Source organism: Eschscholzia californica, unplaced genomic scaffold, assembly GCF_041429995.1.
Source record: "Eschscholzia californica isolate CP2 unplaced genomic scaffold, dmEscCali1.0.p SCAF_4, whole genome shotgun sequence".
NCBI lineage: Eukaryota > Viridiplantae > Streptophyta > Magnoliopsida > Ranunculales > Papaveraceae > Eschscholzia > Eschscholzia californica.
Genome location: NW_028238461.1, coordinates 21,037,814 through 21,060,905, shown reverse-complemented (window position 1 = coordinate 21,060,905; position 23,092 = coordinate 21,037,814). Strand labels below are relative to the sequence as shown.

At 34.6% G+C, this 23,092-nt stretch overlaps 1 protein-coding gene and 1 long non-coding RNA gene across 2 annotated transcripts; one reads left to right on the top strand and one right to left on the bottom strand.

Moving 5' to 3' along the window:
• Window positions 1-353: 353 nt before the first annotated feature.
• On the bottom strand, window positions 354-10,140 carry LOC147543587 (putative WRKY transcription factor 46). The gene is made up of 3 exons (XM_086672833.1): window positions 9,857-10,140; window positions 9,631-9,756; window positions 354-1,011 (listed from the first exon to the last, which is right to left on the bottom strand). The coding sequence occupies exons 1-3, from the start codon at window positions 10,063-10,065 to the stop codon at window positions 441-443; spliced, it is 906 nt and encodes a 301-aa protein (XP_086528959.1). The 5' UTR covers window positions 10,066-10,140; the 3' UTR covers window positions 354-440.
• On the top strand, window positions 5,111-8,977 carry LOC147543588 (uncharacterized). Its single transcript, XR_015239631.1, has 6 exons — window positions 5,111-5,193; window positions 5,273-5,316; window positions 5,555-5,611; window positions 5,697-5,758; window positions 7,304-7,364; window positions 8,532-8,977. It is a non-coding gene; the product is annotated as an uncharacterized LOC147543588 (long non-coding RNA).
• Window positions 10,141-23,092: the final 12,952 nt, after the last annotated feature.

The following is a 23,092-nucleotide window of genomic DNA, read 5'->3' as shown; positions in this document are numbered from 1 at the left end:
TGTCTTTCAGGAAGTTAATCAGGTAACTGACTGGCTTTCTATGCATGGGGCTGGTAGGGGGGAAGAGGTCCTTGACCTCAAGACCGGGTGCTGGAGCAGTTGTTGACTAAAGATAAGCAAAGTGTCATTAGAGTTAGACAAAAATGAATCATTTTGCCTCTTTTGGTCGTTGTAATTTGAGTGAGGAGCCATCTGTGGTGCTTGAGTATTTTTTTATTCTTGTGATGTCCTTTTTGAGGGATTGTAATGCCTTGCCTCCTAAGGGCATATGATAACCTTTTGGTGTGCTTGTTTGTTTTTGTGTTTGACTCCCTGCTGATTAATGAAAAAAAAAAAAAAAAACTAAATCTGTATTGTACAATAGATTCCAAATTTCTAATACACTCAGGATAATAATTTTCTAAAAGCAAAATACAACAATATCAAAAGAAAACTTAAGTTCAATTGAAGAAATTGGCCATGTCGAACCCAAAAGAAGGGTTGGGTCCTGCAGGGTGAAATTTGAAGTTCATATCTACCGTGTTAAATATAAGGTCCAAGTCGTTGATTGGGACAGGAAACTGAAAGTCTAGGTCCTTTCTCGGAGCAGGAAATTCAAAATTCATATCGTTAACTGGAGCATCTAATTGCATATTAAGGTCCGAAAAGATTTGATCAAATAGTATTGAATCGGGCTCTGACGGGGTAGCGTTAGTTCCAACTTCTTTAGTAGTATTGTTCTTTATCTGGCCATGGCACGAGTCAAACTGGTTCGGTTCTTCAACTTTCACACTTTTACCTTTCTCAAAATCTAGGAGTACTACACCTTTCGTACATTTATTTACTCCGATTTGATTCTGATTCTGATTCTGATTTTGATCCTTATTTAGATTATATAGTAATGAAGTGACATCCAAGCAAATGTGTTCCCCCAAATAAGTCACATCCAAGATACATGGATTGCTTGATTTTTGTACACGCTTCATAGCAAGACATTGTTGTGCATATCGATAACTACATCGATAATAGCTTCTGAAAATATAATAAATTTTATGTCAACGTATAGTTTGATCCAAAAATATTTGTAACAAAAATTTAGCTCCTATTTCAAAATATTGAACATTTCAACATAAATTATTGGGGAAATTCATATCCTTGCTTGTTTTGTGAGGCCTGTATACTTTGTTTTTGTGAGAATCGATGTTATATAATAGGTCATCGTATGTTTTTAGCCAATACAAATGTAAACGAAGGGTACGTTTAAATACATCTTGTTTTCTATTGTTGCTTTCAGCACATTCATGGTACCTGATCTTAAATTGTGTTTGATAGTAAAGAAATATATTTCATAGACGTGTATTTATTTCGGTAAAAGTCACGAAAGTGATGTACTGGGATATATAAATAAGTGTATTCCATGAAATTGCTTAAAAGTCACACGTTTTGAGTTAACGTGTCCGCACTTCATAGGAAAAAAAATGAAATTGCAACCGAACAATAGAAACTAGTCATTTCTACGGATCACTATAAAAGGAAAGGAAATTATATATATATATCTATTATACAAAACAGATACTTGTGACTAGGACAAAATTAATGTAAATGAATGTGACTTGGCAATCTGACTAGGATAAATTAATACATTTTTCAGCCAAGTAGGACAACCACTGGACAAAAACAAATCCAACCATCCATTTTCTCTTCTAAGACTCCGTTCATTCTTCGATGTCCCTTCACTTGCTATTTTCCATTATTTCATAACGTCAGACCCTCTATTTTCCCTTTCTTTCTACAATTTTTTTCTTCTCTCTCTCTCCAACACACTCAAGGTAAATCACATTGAAAAATCAAAGAGTATCCACAAATCAATTTACTCATGGCGAATCACCAGAAACAAATCACATTGATACTCAATTCGAATCAACCTGCGTGGTTTCATAGATACTTAATAAGAAAACTAATAGTTCAGTGAGTTTTAATGGAAAATAGATTTTTCATATAGTTCGAACACTTCCTAAGATAGGTTCTAATTTTGTTTGTAGAAATCGAAGTCTTAAAGGCTCAATCAATTAGGGCTAATAATCATTCGGTTCCTTAACTTCCATTTATATGTTTATTTGATAAAAGGTATCCTGACTTTGTAGTTCACATTAGAGGGTTTTTTGTTAATTGGTTTGGAATTGAATCTATTGCTTACTTTTTATGTCTATTTGATTTCATTGTTTGCAGTTGTCACAGATTTGATTATTTGCAAAACTGATGAGTTTTTTTCTTTTCTCCTTTCCCAGGTGAAAGAACGGATATTCAACTTGAGTTTATGTCTCAAGGTGTTAAAATCAATCAGATTGTTTCGTTTTTTACCACTAAACTTTATCTAGACACTAACTGTTTGATGAAATGTCTCTTAGAGGTTTGAAGTCAATTGTTTGGTATTCTCTTTTAAATTCTTTTTTTGCTTCTATAATTATTTTTTTTTTCTTCTAAGAAGTTTATCAAAAGGAGGGAAAAAGAAAACTTTCCGTCGAGCACATCATAAAATTGAAACTTGTTACTTTGATTGATTTTAAGTGTTATAATTGCAGTTCAAAAATCACAATTTTGGGTTAGAAATTTATAGTTTTAGTCTAACTAATCTTACCTTCCTTTTACTTTGTACGAACGAACAAAATTAATGATAAATGATAATGAGATTTTTATTCTTAGTTTTCTATCCATCTTTTTTTTACATGTTTATATATATGGTATATGTATAGACCTAAAGTTGATGATGGCCCTTAATGTTTCTGATCCTGGCAGAAAGGCGTCTTCTTCTAGCTGACAAAGAAGTCCAAAGTTGCGCTGTCTCTTTTCGTTTTCTCAAGTAATTTTATTCTGATGATTCGCAGTTTGTTGAAGGCTTTTGATTGTTTCTTTCTTACTACTATAGATACTAACTTTGGTTCCTACTCTTCATTAGTGGTTATTTCAGGTACTTTTTTTTTCCTGGGTATAAATTATCTAGGTTTCTCTTTCACATAAATACATCCTCCTTGAAGAAGTATTTCAAGGACTCAATTATGATGCAGTTTGGACCCTAATTGTTTGGATAGAATAATGTTGAAAAAAAGAATGTGCTTTCCATGCTGTATACGTGAGTGTCCAGTTTGTATACGTGAGTGTCCAGTTTGTATTCTTATTTCATCGAATGGGTGTAGGAATCTCTCAGAAATATCGCTCCCATATGGATGAATGTTTCTTTGGCAATGAAGAAGAACCCTAAGGCAAATAGAGCTTTCGGTTGGGTGCTTGAGATGTACGTACTTTCCCTCATTAACTGAACTTTTAATCGTCTTCTAACACACTCGTCACCATTTTCTTATACTCCTTTTCGTTTTTCTGAATTGATATCTAGGTATGCTTATGCTGTTTCATCTGCTCTCCACAGTGTGGGTAACATCTTGTACAAGGATTTCATGTTTTAGTTCTAATAAGTTTGTCGTTTTGTTTTCCTTATGAAACAAGAAGGAACTATTTTAGTCTACTAAAACTCTAAAAGTAAAAAAGAACTAAATGAAGTTTCACGAAAGAGCTCAACCAATACAGAACTCGTATGAAGCTTGCATTGGTTGAGTAGTAACATGTATGGCTCTCCACTGGAGAGACCCGAGTTCGAATGTTACCGTTTCCAAAAAAAAATCCTTAACCTCATACTTCAAGTTTCTAAAATTTTCATGTTTAATTTACCAATTTTTTTTTTCTGGTTATCATGAACTAACTATGATTGGTTTCCTGTTCGATATAAAGCCTCCATGGGAAATTGGGAAGAAGTTCATAATTCATTATACTTATGGATGCGACTATGACATGAAGGTATCACCCAATGGTCCATAATTTGCTTCTTTATGCTTTTCTCTTGGTCTGTGATGATTGAAATGAACATTCCATGTTGTGATTCTAGGGTAAGATATGGGAAAATTGGAGAATAGAGATTCGACAAAAGATCATATGATCGAACCCCACCCTGAAAAAATCTTCCAATGCCTCCCCCTGGTATACCAGAAAGTGTTGTATGTTTCTTCATCTTGTAGAACTATTTGTCTGAGTTTTACTACATATAGGTGCAACCAAGAACATGAAATAAGCCATACTGCTATCCTTTACCGGTATGAAGACTCATACAATGAGTGGAAAAAGAATTATGGAGTTACAAATATATAACGGTGTTAACTATTAAGTCCTTTATTGTAGCGATATGAAGTTGCATATATCAATTAGAGTAGTATTTTATGGTTGTAAACGAGAAATTGAAGTATTTTCAAAGCTCATGGCGTCTTTGCCAGCGTGTTGTGCTCTAGAACTTCATAAAAACTCCATTCTATGTGCTTCCACTTTTTCGGTGGTATGTGAAGTGATCGCCCTGTAAGTTATACGAAAGAAACGACCATGATTGGGAGATCGGACCTACAGAGTAAAAGATTCCATAGGAGAGTTAATCTTTCCCATCTCTATTGAGGTTTCTTCGTATCGAATTCTTCTCTATATTTTGGTGCTCGAGTGTTAAATAAGGGTGAATGAAGCAACACCGATATTCGAGGCACACTGACCAATACAAAGCAGAAGTAAAGCAAAAATTAATTCAAAATTAACATTTTCTTGCAGGTGACTCTTGTGAGAATGGTGAATGAAGCAACAACCAATATTCAAAATTGGGGTTCATGAAGAAAACCCATAAGCCATGTCTATGTAGCTCTATTGGATAACAAGTTAGAAAATTTCTAAATCATTTCGATATTCTTGCAGGTATGTTATACTGTTTTCTTCTAACATAAATGTAAAAATCTCCTCTTACAACCCACTTCGACTGCAGAATGATTCATGGAGATGAGCCAGAATCATTTGAATAGCACCTGACTGGATGAACTCAGTATTCCCATTTCGTTCTTATTCAGTATAGAAAGACACAAAAAATAGGATTCCTACAGTGAAATATGAGCAGTTGTATTTTTATTTCTATAGTATCAACCTTTTGATGTTGTATACTCTGAATCATTAATCAAATGATGTTTTATAAGAATAGGTTGAAGTCTGCCAGACTTTTAACGAAGACATGATTTATAAAACCAAAAACTCGGACAGGTCTTGCCAACTTGGCCCCGAAAGGCCTGAGCTTGTTAAAGGAGTTGAGCTTCTCTTCTCTACTAAAGGGAAGCTCTATGAATACTTTACTGGTTCAAGGTACTCACTCTTCTCTCTGATCCGTCTCTAATTAACTTATGTTTCTTCTCTGTAATTGTTATTGTTCTTTGTAATCTAGATTATTGTTGCAATTTGTGGTATCTCTCGCCTATACTTACCCAGGTATTTCCTTATCTGTCACCCAATTGTATTTTGCTTGCTTCCAATCTTTACTTTTATGGTGTCATTTATGGAGTTATCTTGATGTATTTTGGGTTATTAACACAACAAATCTACCATGAGTTATTACTTACTATTTTAAATTGGAAATATGCTCAACAGTAACTTGTGGTTGTGTGGAACCAGTTGGTATTTTTTTCCTCGAGTAGTTTTTAGTTTAACGTCTTCGAGACTTCTGTAGATTATAAGTGATTGGGAGAAAAGCAAACCTTGGATTCCTAAAGACAGAACTAATGAGGTACTTCAACAATCATCTACCTGACTTGTTACTCGGCTTTAAGTACAAAAGCTTATAATTAACAATTGTGGCTCGATTTTTTCAGGTTCTCAGCAAGGTTGAGAAGCTCAAGAAGTGGTTGACAGAGAAGGAAGTCGAACAGAAAAGGTAAGCGGTTCTTCACAAAAAATATATTCATTGGGTTTCCTTTCATGTAAATTTCGTGAACAATTAGTACCCATTTTCGTATTATAAAGTCTTATGAGAAAATCTTTAATCACCGATTAGCTAAACTCATTTCGTTGTTACTATTATCGGTAATGACGCAAACATTTGGCACACACTAACTGTTCGATAAAATGTCTAACTAAACTCATCACATGATATACTTTTTTGTTATAGTTGAGAGATTAAGAACTACATCTAATCAAGGCTTATAAAATCTAATCAAGACTTACATTGCATTTAAACTCATGAGAATATGAAAAAAAAAATTCACCCGTGTTAAAAAAAAAATTAAATCAATTGAAGATTGAAAATGAATAGGAAAAGAGAAAAAACAAAAACAATAGTTGTCTTTTTAAAGGACAGTGCCTTCTCGTTATTTGTTAGGTATGATTTGAATGATGGATTTGTCATATATATATAGTAAATTATCAAGCAAAATTAGTGACTTTGTTGACGAGGTTGGTACCTCCCAGATTGTCAAGCCAATCCAATTGAGGTAATTAATATCATTTTTTTCTTGATAAATTCAAGTATTAAAGTCAGTCTCTTAGTTTAAATTAGTCCCCCATAATTAGAACCAAATGTATAGATCCAAGGACAAGCCAAGTTGATCTTTAAAGGTATCCTTCTCATTCCCAGACTGAATAGATTGGATAGTCTTAATTTCTCGCTCAGTTCTTTTTAATATCATTTTTTTGTTACAGATTTAAATCATAGTAATCGAAGAACAAGAAGAGATGGTCTTAAACACCAAACACTATGTTGTGTCTGCTAACAGACCCAAAAGTAAATCCTCTAGGAATTCAACTTCTTTATCAAAAAACATTGTTCCTATATAGCCTTGGGTTGATGATAAACTTTGGAGAGGTAAAAAACTTAGCAGTAAAATAATTTGCACAATATGTACTTATTAATGGTTGTGATTAGACTACTTTTAACTCAATCATTGATTCATTATTATGTCCAGACAATATAAATGATGTTCACTCAGCCTCGAGAAGGTCATATTTTAGCATGGATGGAGTTGGTTTATATGAAACGCCAACTCCTAAGTACAATTTGTTTTTTCCAACATCCGTAAATATAAAAAAGTCAGATTATTGAAACAACAATGTCATGTTAATCATCTGTTCTGCGACCTACTCAAATGTACTAAAAGTAATGATTGGAACATAATCATTTAGTTAACTACGATTGTGAGTGGTATAGTATTGAAACCATCAATTGCCATCTTAGTTGAATATTTTGCAAATCGGATGTCTGTAACACTGAAAGCTACAATTCAGTTTTTCTACTTTCCATGCCTTATGCTCCAGTGTCCGACAACCATCACTATAATACTTCTTTGGTTATCGTGCCAAAATCTTATTTTTAATATATTTTCATTCAAGGTTCCAAAGAAAATATATGTTCTTATATGTTCTAAATTCTTCTTCTCTTACTAGGTATTAATCCATTTTTCAAATTTATTTATTTTGTTAATAGGTGTTATTTCCGGGGTTATAAACGTTCTTAGAGGGTCATCTTCTTCATTATATATTATTGGGTAAGTTTTAGTTTTATTTATTTTTATTTAAGAAGTTTTATACAATGTTGTGCAATAACATTAATTACATTCAGGGGATCATAAACGCGTTGAACGTACTACGATGTTATGCGTATTTGCTTACTTAAAGTGTTTGTTGTTGATTACTAGATGCCAAATTATTTTTTTAATTATTTAGGCTTACAATAGATTTATTGAAATATTATTTGATTATATGACGAAACAAACATGGGTTAAGAAAAGAGTTGTATCAGTATCACTGACATTGGACACAACAACTTTGGAAATTCGACCACCGTTGGTCACTTGATTTACAAGTTGGGAGACATTGGAAACTGTGTTGTCGAGAGGTTCCAGAATGAGTCTCCTTAGATTTTTAAGAGGTCATTCAAGTCTCTTTGGTTCTTGACAATCTCAAGGTTGAGCGCGAGCGCGGTGGTACCGTCGACATTACTTTGTGGAAGTTTGAGACCACCAAGTTTTAATGTATGGTTGTTGATGCTCTCGGACATCTTAACTTTATCAAGACCGTGATTGCTGGTACCTCTCAAGTGGAGTGTACTTCCCTTATCATTCACTCCACCACTTGAGGTATTGAGGTCGGTACTTGTAAGGATGGACACACCCGGGCACACGTTCATTCCCTTGGTGTCAAGAAGATGATATTTTGTTGTAACAGGGTGAGATTTATGTTGTGGGCTCGTGATTATTTTTTGTTAGTTTATGTTAGTTTAAACCGTGGTCAAGTATTCTTCGGCCAGTGTTTTGTCAAACACATGAACCTATGACACATTGATGAGTCATGAATTAATTTTTATGTTTATGTGTTTATGTTTAGAAGTTAATAAATCATATAAGTACAATAAGCTAGCTGCGTTAGTTTCGTATAGTCATGAATTAATTTTTAGGTTTATGTGTTTATGTTTAGTAGTTAATAAATAATAGAAGTATAATAAGCTAGCTGCTTCAGTTTCGTATAGTCTAAAGATCCATACATCTTCTCCAGTAATATTATTATTTGGTAGCATTGTGTAAGAGAATTTCGGGTCAAATATGTTTGTCTTCAGGACTAAGAAATCGGTTTACTTTCTTTTGTGTACTTTTTTTCCAAATTCTTTTGGGGTTCGGTAAATCCTAATGTTATGTTTTCTTCTGTTTGTCTTTTAGGTCAGTGATATATCTCTAGCCGATTACGTCATGATTAATGCATCAAAGTATGCTACCTATGTCTCCCATACATGTTATGAGACTGGCTAATGATGCACGACTACGACTAGAACAACAAAAGGAAGCCAGTGATTGTGCGGATTGCCAAGCGTGCAATGGATATCAATCATCTTCTACTGAAACAAGAAACTAAATTATTTATATTTATTTGTTTGTTTGTTTTACACATTCCTATGGCCAAGGCAAGATACTACAAGAACCGGTTCTCCTGATGTGGTAAGGCGTCTAGCTCTTGATGTCTCTTTTGAGAAGAATATAAATCAGGCAATATATTCCTTACCACTGCAGCTGGAGAAAGCGTTTTTACAAACCTCAAAATCGTTGTTGAATGCCTTTCTAATTTAATTATTATAGTAGTGAATGGTTCTTCAAACAGGTTAATGTTTAGTGACCTCAAAGTGCGAGGTACTTGTCGGTAGTGAAGAAGGTAGATGCTTTCTCTATTTTTCTGGTTTAATGACAAGGTTCTGGAACTATTTCTAAATTAAATTCTCTTTAGTGACATAATTTAGTAATTAGTATATAGTTATTTGCATCCGAAAATGGCAAACATCATTTTATTTTTCTATATTATTGATTTTATATTGACTTCGTCATTACAAGTTTTTGTGCTATCCTTTTTTTTTTAATTTCAAGTGTCACTTTTATCAAGTTTAGATATTTTTTATTTAGGTCATTAATTAGTTTAAAAAAATGTTAATTAAATATCTTCCGGAAACTTTTAAGATCGTATTTTGTATGTCTATTCTTTTGTCGTGCGTAAATGGCATTCCCCCGCCCGTAGGGCGGGGGTTGTGCCTAGTATATATATATATATATATATATATATATATATATATATTATATTTATTATATGGGTGGGTGGGTATTTTAAGTAGGTCTGGTTGTCTCATTCTTTCTCTTTATATGCTTGATTCTAATTTTGCTTTTGAATATTCTATCTCTCCTTAGTGGATATGAGAGAAGGAGTTTGTTTAAGTTTCATCAGACAAGATTTATATATCAATAAATAAATGTTTATGATGATTATCAGGTATACCTGGGATACTTTGCTCCAACAATGACTTTTTGGCCATATTTCCTCCAACTATAACCATCATCTGGAACTTCTTCAAACCCATTATTATCTGATGGATTAACCCTAACTTTTTCAGTTAATATTTTCCTATATTACATCACACATGCATAAACAAAAAAAATCTGATTAGTATGAAATTAAATAACTTAAACTTCTTAATTAGTTTCAAGACATGATGTATATGTACCTTCTCTTTGATTGTAGATATGATTTAAGTGGACCTCCTCCTACTAAACTCATGGAAGACTTTGAGATAGCCCTGTCAAAGGAGGAAATAATCTTATCTAGTAATATTTCTCCTGTTGAAGTTCTATCTTTGTCAAGATGAAACTTTAGCTGTTTTGCTAACTCCTTGGCTTGAATTAGTTCATTCATCAACATAGCTTCAGCCATCATGTATCAACTTGAGAATTCCACAAGGAGATTGAGAGAGAGAGAGAGATTGAGAGTGAGAGAGAGAGAGAGAGAGAGAGAGAGAGAATCTGATTGAGAAGAGGGGAGAGGTATCTATTTATAGAAAAGGTTACAATATGTCCAAAAGAAACATGTCAAATGTTGAACATAGAAAAGTGAACCTCAATTTTGACAGAAGTAAACAATACTGTGTAAATTTGACTACTAGTGGACCCTTCAAATGCAAATATATGTGGTACTGAAGTGGTGGGTGGTGGTCATGGTTGGAGGGGGTTCCAATCTGGCTTTTTGGTTGGGAGATGGTTGAGTGTCGTTCTTTATGGTCCTGTATGATCGTCTTTGGAGTAATTCTCTTTTTCACTTACTATTGCGAAAAGGATGTCAGCTGTCAAAGACACATAACGGAGAACTTCGTTTCAATTATGAATGTTATATTTGTTTCTTCAAGTTTGTATCTTTCCTTTCAGTGTTGTAAAGTTCATGTATAAATAAGACAACGATTAATGCTTGTTTAAACCCTAGTTTTTCTTTGAATGATACATCAAGTTAGTGTCAAGTGAGTGGGCATGATTTCGCATGGACAACCTCTGTTTTTTTTTTATTAATGATGCTATGCCCGACACATCTCCCGTCTGAATCCTGGCCGACTGATGTGTCGGGCATAGATCTAGAGAGAGAAAATTTAAAATTTTCTCTCTCTAGATCTATGCACGACACTTTAGCCGACCGGGATTCAGTCGGGAGATGTGCCGGACATAGCATTAGGGCTGTTTTTTTCTCTCTCCAACCGAAGTACCATGTCCATTTTGCTTTCTCTCTCTCTCTCTCTACGGCGTGTGTTTCACTCCCTTCTTTCCATGTTCTTCTTACTTTCTCTCTCTAAAAATGACAAAGATATTAATGGTGAAAATTTATTATTTGTGTTCTTTTTCTAATATTTCACTCTTGTAAATGAAACTATCATGTAATTTAATGGTGAAGAAATCTGATGGGTTTTTAATGGAAAAGAAATTCAATCTGGATTTTTGTAATGGTGAAGAAATCACATATCATTTTTTTAGTTAAACCAGAATTTCATTCATTTGTAGGAATCCAACCCAAGAAATTGTAGATGGTTTTGAATCTTTTGGGTCCTTTGCCTACAACATGAGACCTGCAAAAGATAAGTTACAAGATGAGACTTGCAAAAGTAAATTACGACATGAAGCTAAAGGAGCACAACATTACTATAACAAAATGAAAAGACCCTAAAAGTTACAAAATGAAAAGATCATGAAGATCATAAATGAGAAGACGCCAAAGGTCATAAATTTTATTATACCTAGATACATCCAAAGATCTACTAAGTAATTCTTGTAAATAAGAGGGAAAATAATATTTCAAACTGAAATTGTGTTGGCGAAGAGAGAAATGCATTTCTTTTTCACTTGCACCTGTTGTTCCTCTGGTTATCAATCGATAAGTCGATTTCTCTCTGTCTTGGCTTGATTTAGACAGAGTTTCCTTTCTCTAACTTATGGAGAGATAGACTATTAAAGAATAATGATTTATCAATATTCCTTCTTTCGGATTAACCGAGATAGACGTTAATGTAGTCGAGGCGAGAATAAATTCTCTTTCCTTAAGACATTTTACACCCCCGTAACAGCACCAAACGTTAGGGTGTATGCCTTCGGTATACAATGACTTTCCTTCAGAGTTTTAAGATGGTACTTCTATATTCTGAAAGCGGACGAACCTTTGTAAATATTATGAGCTCTTGGACTCATGCAGATGATCTTCTAGACGCTTTGGAAATTCAAACTTCACTCGAAACTTCTTTCTTCCTTTTTCTAGATATTCTAAGCAAACCAGAACCTCTAGAAATACTTCTTAATCAGATATTCTAGGCAAACCAGAACCTCTAGAATTACTTCCCAATCAGATATTCTAGGCAAACCAGAACCTCTAATTGTTAGAAGAGAAGAAGAGAATGAATTGATGATAAATGAGAAGGGTTTGGGTTGTTTATATAGGAATTGAATGGGTGCATAGTGACTTTTGGGGTTAATGGATGTATCCTTTCGAAAGGGTGGACTAATCTGAAATAATAACTGATTTCTTGAGTCGGTTGCAACCTGGGACGTTGGATCAGGCTTTAAAACTCGGAAGAAACGCCCATCGTCAGATGGGGTTAGATCTGTCCCGAACTAAGCCCGACAGAGGGCAAAATTGGCCGTTAGATCAAGATCTCAGCCTATCTCGAACTGTGACCGACGCGGAGGTGACGTGACCCGTTGGATCTCGCGGATCCAACGCTTATGGTCGCGTCCCACCGTTGTCCCGAAACATAGGATGCGCGGCCGTCAGATCTCGCTTCAGAAACTCGGGTGGAACGCGAGTCGTCCAGATCTGGACGTGCTCGCTTCGCCCAGATGGTCCTCAATCTAACTTTGTCCGTTTTGACATTTCAGTCCTATTTCAACCGATCTTCGTCCAAACTTTAAACTTGAATTTCTCATTCATCCAGAATCGGATTTGAGTGATTCTTGGCTCTAAATTGAAGAGCTCGACGAGACGAACACAATGGCGCATTCCGTTACTGAGTTTGACGAGTCGGGTCGAGCCAAAATCAGCTTCGATTCCAACAGCACCTTCATGATAGTGGTCTTCTGTTCTAGTCACAAGCTTGTCTGCATCATTGTTGTGGCTGAGATCCTAATTGTTCGACCAAATCAGAAATTTTCTTAGGGTGAGATGTATGTGTTTATGAAATAAGTTATGGAGATAAATAATCCCTATTCAATGTCACACTCTCTTCGGAAACAATGACGACTAAGAGAAGTAATTTCTCTATATGCCCTTTACCATCTTAACAATCAGTCAGAGAGAGAAGATCAAAATCAAACTAGATGATCAGACCCTATAGTTAAATTTATGATCTCCAACTGCAGATCGTTGTTGCCAATTTGTGTAGCGAACGGTTAAAGATTGTTGGCAAGATCATATAGATAATCACAGAAGACAGTAGTAACGATGGTGATGATGAATCTGGGGATGGATCTTAGAGAAACGACGAAATCATCTTCCTCGTATATTAGCGTCATCTTTATTCCCTCTCTTACTCCAAAATACCTTAAATAGATGACGAAAATAATAAACTGGATAACATTCCCTTCGAAATTAGTGAATGGGATTCCGATGGAGGAACCCCTCCTTCCGCGCCGATAGAAACCCGTATATCATTTTATTGAAGAATAAAAAAAAAATCTAAAATTTTATTAAAGATTTACACAAGTTGAAGATTTACACAAGAGCTTGAAGATTCGAACAAGATCTAGATTTTCTCTCTCTAAAAGTGAATTAAGAGAATTTGAGAAAATATCAAGTACATAAAAAGATATTGCATACAATATAAAAAAAGAACAAAAAATTTGGAGTACAGTACATTCACAAATGTCCTATCTCCTTATGTTTTAGTTGCTGCTTCTTCCTTCTTTTTTATTTCTCATTTTTTGTCAGGGTGTCTGTATGATCTCCAAATGTTTATCACTAGCAATGAAAGAAGTAAAAACAAATTTCGTGCAAAGAATTGGAGAGGTTTCCTTGTTGCCTCAGTATGTACCTGTCTCTTAACTCGTCTTTTCTTCTTTTAAAGAAGCTATTTCTGTTGCTAAATCTTTGTCGTCAGACATTGTGATGTTGAATTTGTGAAAAATGAATGTTTAGAATTGCTTAATTCGTGGTTTACAAATTCTGATGGCTGCTGAAGTGACAACTCATTTCTTTAGTGGAAAAGTGATGTTGTCGGAAAGTAGTTTTCTGGGTATTCCTAAAAATTAGGATTTGTAACACTTAGATGGGTGGTGAGGACCAACAAAAATACTCTGACGCTCAAGTCAGTCAAGGGTAGCATTTAGATTGCACACTTTCATCTATGTGCATCATAAGAATAAGATTCACACTTGTCTTATTTATAAAGCTTTGCATCTCTCTCATCTTAAGAAGTTACAATGTGAGACTATGTTATTATTACAAAATAAATTTTGTTCTCCACGGTTTAATCCTACATCACTAAAGACAAACAAAAAGTGATTGCAAGTTCTTATAATAGAGTTGAGGGATAAAACACTGTTGGTTGGACTATTTATGGGCTTTACTCGGGTGAAATCTTAATGAGTATCTTTTATAGTCACTCGAATTAAAAATAAATAAACATTGTGTCCGAGTCCGAACGGTCCGATAGCTGAATTGCCTGGCAATTTTGGAGGGCTCATACGGGCACCGAACATCTAAACTCTGTCAAGTGCCCGCACGATTTGTCCGGATGTACGAGCAGACAAATTGAAAATACGCCGCCCGCACCGAAAAATTAAGTGACTGTAGACTGCTTGTCCAGTCTGCTTTCTGCCCCTATTTGACACCATTTAGCCCTCCAGGCAGTCGTCGCTCTCCTCAGGCAGAGTACAGGTCAAAGTGCTAAACTGGCTTCTACAGATCTCCGTACTTTGCCTCTCTTGCCAAAGCTATGCTCAGGGACAGAGGTGACTCACATCCACCTTTCTGCTTGCTTTAAGGAAAAACACAGTTGAAGGTGTTGCGAGTAGACTTTTAGAGACCTTTGTATTTTCTTTCGAGGTGCAAGCAGAGTTCAAGGGCAAAGCTGACTCCGATCCACCGCTTCGCTAGCTTCTAAGCTAGTGTACTATCCAAGGTGCGTACGCGACTCTTACCGACCTCCCAATAATCTCTCTTGTTAGAGTTGGGATCAGGTGGTATAGCTCTTTCAAATTCACCCTTCTGATAGCTATCGAGGATTTACTCTTGCATATATAAGCTTCACACGTGTGGCTGGGTCATTGTTGACTTCTGAACTATTCAAAATTGACTAGAACAACAATGTGATGTAGAACAATTAGGTGAGTAATGAAGGAGAATGAACTTTGAACCCCAAACATAAAAAGTCAAATGTTATTACTAAACTTTATGTTCAAAAGTTAATTTAACCGATGTCACATACACCAATACAAATATGGGAGTCAACAATGACTCAATGAGAGTTCAAACCCTATTGAAATTGACTTTGGAAGGACTACTGAAAGGTTTTTTCATTTAATATAATGTACTTATTCTTTTTGGTTTTTTCTCACCCATCTCTTGACTTCCTTTTATCCACTTTAAGACTCAGATAAACTACAAGGTATAGAAGAGTCTGAAAGAAAGGCAACAGCAATCACAAAATAGTCAATCCGGGCTTTTGTGGACCTTTAGGAGTCCACCAAAGTTGGTGACATTCTATATTGGAACATCTAGCAAATGTCCAATTACATTCTTTTTTTGTTTTTGATGAAATAAACTAAAATTAAAAAAACACAGCAATACAAGATCTCTGGTGTAAACCAGAAATAAAGGAGGGTACAATATTTCAAATTTTCCTATATCCATATCTACGACCCCATTTCGCGAGTGCATCCGCCTGAGCATTGCAGTCTCTAAGAACAAAGGTGAAGATTATGCTCGTGAATTTATCTTTAAGGTTCATAACTTGTTGCATGATTCTTTTGGATTGCAAATGAAACCCTACACTTTTTCCGTTGATGAACAGTATTAATGTTTGGTTGTCACTCTCTACATGCACGTGGGTAATGTTCAATTGTATAGCCCATAAAAGGCTAGACAGAATAGCAAGCTTTCGCCTTCTTCTGCGTTCTGGCAACGTACTGAGTCAGCAGCTGCTATGATAAAATTTGCTTCTTGATCTCAAATGATGCATCCTATCCCGGCCGGTTCAATGAATATAAAAAATGAGGCATCGACGTTTAACTTCAGGAATGGTGTCGATGGATGTCTCCATATTTGTTGCTTGGTTTTTTCCCTGCAAATGTTAGTAATCTAGTCTCAATCTTGAGTGGAGTGGTCGAGGTATTGTTGATCCTCTCAATCATTTGTCTCGGGTTTTGCTTATTCGTGGAGAAACAATTTTCGCACCTAGCTTTCCAAATGAACCATAGTATTTTTGCATATAAATTGATAGTTTCTTCGTCTAAGGTTTTCCATTGTTGTATCCATTGATTAACTGTAGTTAATTGATCCGTTCGAACATGAAAATGGAACCAAATGACTTTCGCGAAAGTACAATGAAGCATCACGTGGTTTATGGTTTCGTCATCATTACAGATGATACAGTATGAGTTTCCAATATATTTACCTATAACTGGTAGACTGTTCGTACAACATTTTCATAAAAATAGTTTGATGCGAGGGATCATATTCATGTTCCAAATAAAACAATTATTAATAATATTAGGATTTCAAATGTATCGAAATGTTTGTAGCATTAGATAGTAGAATATTAAATTTTCTTTAAATCGGTAATTCACTATCGCCGTGCAAGCAAATATAACCACAAGTTTGTCTTGGAAAGGGATCTGACTTTACTTCGATTATTTGATTTTCAACCTGTAATAATAAACTGACTTGAACGTTGGATCGTCTTTGAAAATACTTTTTCCCTCCACCATCATTTCACCGAAAGAGATGGAAGAACAGTAACTCGAAGAGTCAAAGACAATTATCAATATTTGTGGATTTTCAATATTTGTGGATTTTCAGTTCTGATAGATTTTATGAAAGATTTAGGCCAGACTGTACGTTGAAATACTATATTAACTTTGTAAAAATAGAAAAAGGGCTAAGATTTCCCACCAATAAAGGTCGGACGGACTTTTGAATTGATCCAAAAATTTCTATTTGCGTAATAATTGTTATAATTGTAATGATAGTAATATATTAACAATAAAATATCAGTCTTAATAGTTCTAAAATGAATATAAATAATATTGTTATAGAATATTATACTATATAATAATTTTTATTAAAGAATATTAACAATAATACTAAAACTATTGCCCAGATACTAATTTTCAATGCTTTAATATATAATGTTTTTTTTATATTCACTCAAGATTCGTAGGATAGTGTGGGTACATCATAAATTGAAAAAGCTTTACAACTACCGTCACAAATGCATTTTAAGTTGTAAGAGACATATAAATATCTTTAAGGTCCTCTTTTGAAACCTGAATGTCCATTCCTACATCTATGTTAATTATACCTCTGTCCAATAAATCATAAATTTCTAAGTCGAGTTGTACATGCATGGTGTAAATTGTTCTTGAAACTTCTTAGTTCATTGTTGGCCTTTTTGTCATGCTCTTTTATCAACTTTGATAATTTGTTGTCAACCTTTTTGTCCGTTTATTTGTACTTTTTCTTGTTAATTATGTTCTCGTAATTGTTATGTTTTAGTCTAATGTCACAGCAACATCGGCTTGTTTTCCTAACCTTTGGTCAATGGATTCAATTAACATGGATACATATATTTGAAGAGATTTAAAATTTATAAAACATCACCAATTTTGTGAATGCAAATTTTGTAAAAATCCTCTGAACTAAGATCACATTATTTTCTATTAAGAAGACAAAAATTTAGGGTTGATACTTAATGTTCTTTAAGGTGGCACCTTTTCTACCTAGGGTAAGAAGATTCCCCAACTGCACTAAAATTTAAAAATGAAAGGCTCTTATCCTAATCTAATGTCTACATGGTCAGTGAAATTAATAAAAGAAAAAACAAATCCTCAATAAACTCCTTTTTAGGGAAAGTTTGGTCCGACTAAGTATGTATTTATTCTAATAACTTCATGAGGACTTAGATAAAAGAGTTGTACTACTATTTAAGAAGAAAATTTTTGTTTCTCTTGAATGAGTTAGGAAGTTGAAAAAAAAAATGTAAAAAACAAGAAGTCAGGAACTTCTCCAATTCAAAACTCACGAAAATCTCTATCAGTCCTATTTGTCAAATTCCAGTTGAGATTCTCATTTCCAGGTGGAGAAAATAGAGATCCTCGATTCTTTTCTGTTTTCAATGCAGAATTTTAAACTTGTCTAATTTACTTATAGGGCATAGTTATTTTTGAAAAAAATAATTAGTTATTTTGAAAATATATGAAGACTCGAATTCTATTGGTTTAAATTCAAATATTGATGAGTTGGATAATTGGAAATAGAAGAGTGTCCTCATCAAATATGTTCATTTAAAGCATCTCCAATGCAAAACTAAATTTTTTTTATTAATCATATGTGTCAAATTTCAATTAAATTTTCACTCGTACGTGACAAGATAGAGATTCTTCAATTGTTTATCTCCGATACAAATCTCTAAAGTTGTTTACTTACGCATGATAATTTTTCTAAAGAAATATTTAATTATTTCGAAAATATATGAAGGCTAAAGTTCTATTGGTCTAAATTTTAAAAATGATTAGTTGGACAATTAAAGATATCTAGAGAGGACACTCTATTTCTCTTTAATATCCTCTTGAGATATCTCTATTTACTTAGATCATTTCCGATGTAACGCTCAATCTTAGAAACTCTGAAGGCCACATATTATTTTTCGAGTTTTTCCATAAAAATCATCTCCAGTGCAAAACTTAACTAAGATATCAAAGATGACGTGTTGGTGGTGGAATAGAGATATATCAAGAGGACACTCTCCTCTTGAAATATCTTTGACCGCCGACTCAATAATATTTGAATTTAAGCCAATAGATCAAATATTCATATATTTCTCAAATGACTAATTTTTTTTTTTTTAAAATAACCATCTCAAATAAGTAAAAATACAAGTTTAGAGTTTTGCATTGGAGATATACAAGAACTGAGGATATCTATTTTGCAACCTAGGAATGAGAATCTCAATTAAAACTTGACAAATAGGACTAGTTGAGATTTTTTTGAGTTTTGCATTAGAGATGCTTTACAGCCACAGCATCTCAGGACAAGTCCAACGAGGGGCTCGGGCTCCCAATTTTGGGAGCCCCTGAATTTTGGGAGCTCTTGTTTATTTTTCAACTCCAATGTAGGGCTCCCAACAAGTGCTGCGAAATCTAAATCATGTATGTGTGTGATGAACGTGTGTGATGAACGTGTGTGGGTTTTTTATTTCACTTTGTAACTATAAATTATTAATCTCAAATATAAAATTATAGTTTTATATTATTTTATAGAGAAGTAGAAAATTTTAAAAGGGTTATTTCCCTAATGGCCCCCTACTTTGTGACCAGTTTCCCGCCTGGCCCCCTACTTTACAAGAAATACCCATATGGCCCCCTAAAACCGTTAACTTTAACTTTCCGTCACTCTCTCTCCTCCATATCTTTTTCTCTCTCTGCCATGTCACGCCACCTCATCTATTAGGCCACCTCATCACCTTCTCCGGCAGAGGTCGTCGACCGGCCAAATTTCCGGCCGGCGACCTTCAAACTAAAAAAAAAATTTTTTTTTTTATCTCTCTCCTCTCTCTCTCTAAGAACTCCGGCGAAGGAACCCTTCGCCGGAGTTCGTCTGTTCGTGAGAACAGATCCGTCTGTTCTCACGAACAGATCTGGTCTGTTCGTGAGAACAGACGAACTCCGGCGAAGGGTTCCTTCGCAGGAGTTCTTAGAGAGAAAGAGAGGAGAGAGATAAAAAAAAAAAAAATTTTTTTTTTTTAGTTTGGAGGTCGCCGGCCGGAAATTTGGCCGGCCGGCGACCTCTGCCGGAGAAGGTGATGAGGTGGCCTCATAGATGAGGTGGCGTGACATGGCAGAGAGAGAAAAAGAGATGGAGGAGAGAGAGTGACGGAAAGTTAAAGTTAACGGTTTTAGGGGGCCATATGGGTATTTCTCGTAAAGTTGGGGGCCAGGCGGGAAGCTGGTCACAAAGTAGGGGGCCATTAGGGAAATAACCCATTTTAAAAAGACAAAAAAAGTTAGAGAAAGAATTGAGAAAAAAAACATATTTGAACAACTAACATTTGAGAAAAAAATTAGATAAAAAAAAATTACAAAAATAAGAAAAAATACAGATATAATTGGGGGATCCACCCAAATGTGACCGTTGGGGAGTCCCCAACGGTCACATTTGGGGCAGGGAGCCCCCCAGCCCGCACTCTCAAATGGGAGCCCGAGAAGGTGGGGCTCCCAGTCCCACCGGGAGCCCTGCCCCAGGGCTCCCGAGTTGGAGTGCGATGAGCTTGAATTTGGGAGCCCCAACACCCAACATTGGAATCGCCCTTACAACTCCAAATTGAGTTTTGCATTAGAGACGAAATTTTTTTTTCTAAAATGTGGCACTCAAAGTTTATGAGGTTAGGTGTTGCATTGGAGATGTTCTTAAGTACCTCCACATCATCTTAGAACTCCAAATTGACTGTTGCTTGGAGAGAGTTTTTAAGAATTTTTTTTTGAAAGCCCTATGTGGCACTCAGAATTTCTAAGATTTAATAGTGCATAGGAGATCCTCTTAACTACTTTCACATCATCTTAGAAATCCAAATCGAATGTTGCATTGAAGTTTAAACACCCGATGTTGTACACTCAAAATTTCTTCGATTGAATTTTACATTGAAAATTAGTTTGGCTAACTTATTTCGTTACTTTCTCTCTCTAAAACTTCGGTTTATACGGCTATAAAAGGAGAGAACAATTGTATCTTATGAAGTAAAACAATATAGTTTTGCGTTGGAGATGCTCTAAGACCAATACCGGTATTGTTTACGATTACTTTACGACGGCACTTTACCTCGTTGTAACAAAACTTGTTCCGACGGATTAACCTTTATTTTCGACGGATCAATGCCGTCACGAACTCTCCTGTGTTTTGTAGTGACCACAAAAAACCAATATGTTGCGAATGGAGTGACCTGAAATTAGACAAAACAACATACCATGATTACTGGGAAGCAAATTTGTTTTGGTTAGGGTTATTAGTTTTATGTGAAATTTCAAATTTGCAATGTTAAATGTTAAAGCTATCTCTCGCTTTCATGGGTTCCAAAGCATTTGATGATGAGAGCCTTTATTTTTTCGTTCAAATCCTAAAAGGTTGCGTGAGCCTACTGACGATTGCAAGTGTTTTTCTCCAATGTTATATTTAGCTTTCCCACATATACGACTCTTCATAGAAAATAAGATGAAAATTTGACGATTTATCGTTTGGTTTGACCACTATCGGATCGAGAAAGAACAACTGTCTTCTACCTTTAACTACTCTAATACCACTTGAAAGCGGCTAATTATAATTTTAGCAAAATTTTGTCTTTAGTAAATAAATAATCATGCTTTTTTAACAAAAAAAAAAACAAACATTTAAAATAAATAATCATACAGCAAAAAAACAGTCCAAAATATACAAATACAAGATGTCATATAATTTCTTCACCATCCAACGAGTAACTGTTTTTTAATGTGTACGTTTGTCTCATTGTTATTGTATTTGTTCCATTTCCGTATCTACATTTGTTGCCTATTTTGGAAATTTTCTGTTGTTGGAAATTTTCTTTTAAAATACATATTTCTTACTATATCTGTATATCATATCCATAGGTCCTATAATATTATAAACAATGCCCATAGATAAACAGCACGTACCTCAAGAATATTGTAATAGAAAACATTTATAATAGTGGATATTAGACATTTTACTTATGATCTACAGTCATTTATAGATCTGAGCTTCTTAATTTGTCATCTGTTTTCAAAATCTCATAAATTTTAATAATCCTACAGACGCGGCAGATCCCTCTTGCTAACGCCCTGATTATATGAAATTCTTTCCTGCAAATGAACAACTTCAATAATTTATATCAGGCGTCGGATGATTTTATAAAACTCTTAATAAAAATAGACGGTCGGACTTATACTTCACGTAACGGACTCAGTTGTTTTATTATTTTTCCAGTTGTTTTATTATTTTTCCTCTTTACTATTAAAAGATGGTCAAAATTTTCATACTTAAGAAAAGTAAAGTTACAATCGTGACTAAGCTTATGTATCCCAGGAACACCTCCCCTTGTTACCCATCAACTTCTTAAATATCCAAACACATTTTATCCAGCAGTCAAACTTGAATAAGATAATACGCGGTTGAAATTAAATACTAAAATAATTTTTTTTGTTGAACTAAATACTTAAATAACTGCCATGAAAAACAAAAGAGGTAGGGTTTCTTCATTATTTTTTGGACAAAAGCAGACATCATTCAGCTTGCCTTTTAGAACATTTTAAAATGGCAATTTGTTTGTGACGTAGCCATTGTTGTTAAGAGGCTACCTCATCACAATATTGTTTGTGACACCATTCTACTGTCATCTTTTAATTATTTGTAACTAACATTTAAATTCCTTTTTTCAGTATGTCATGAAATACTTGATTCATGTGGTAAATTTTGAAGAGTATTTTTTGTTTCGGTTGAAGACCATTTTATACAATTTCTTCTTTTTCGTTTCCATTGTCTTTTGAAGTACTTGATTCTCATGACAAATTTTTTGAGAGTGTTTTTTTCGTCAGTTAATGATCATTTTATGATGAATTACAGATGGTTAGTAATTGATACCCTATTGAGTTTGATAATCTAAATACAACTCGAAAGAGGCTTTATGTGCAAGTTTAGTTGTCTCTCCTACATTGTGGCGTACGTAGGACTGTAGGAGACTGGTCATGCTGCTCTTCACAAACCTCATATGAATGAAACGACTTTTGAAGATCATGCCTCACATGTCACTCTTGTCAGTTTGGCATAAGCAAATGCCAAATTTTTTGAATTGTCTACGAATATGACTCCAACCCCTCTTCATCTTATTCGTTGTGATATCTGGGGGCTTCTTCCATTGTTACAGGTTCCGGAGTAACATATTATATTATATTCTTAGATGATTATAGCTAGCAGCCTAGCAGGGTTCTTTTGATCAATCCTATGAAACAAAATTGTGATAGTCTTGTTTGTTTTAAGAAATTCAAAGCTACATATGATAATCTTTTGTGTGTTAAGATCAAACTCGTTTAGAGTGATGGTGCATCTGAGTTAGCCGAAGAGAATTTAAGGGATACCTTGATGAGGATGACTTCTTCTTGAGAGTCTCATGTCCATACACTCCCCAACAAAATGGACGGGCTAGCTGAAAGAAAGAAGACAAAAATAAATGAAA

Bases quoted from the DNA above. Each gene is read 5' to 3' on its own strand.
- LOC147543587 (XM_086672833.1), bottom strand. From the start codon at position 10,065: ATGATGGCTGAAGCTATGTTGATGAATGAACTAATTCAAGCCAAGGAG. The intron at 9,757-9,856 runs GTACATATACAT...GATGTAATATAG, and splicing joins TATCTACAATCAAAGAGAAG to GAAAATATTAACTGAAAAAG. The intron at 1,012-9,630 runs GTATACCTGATA...TTATATTTTCAG, and splicing joins GTTGGAGCAAAGTATCCCAG to AAGCTATTATCGATGTAGTT.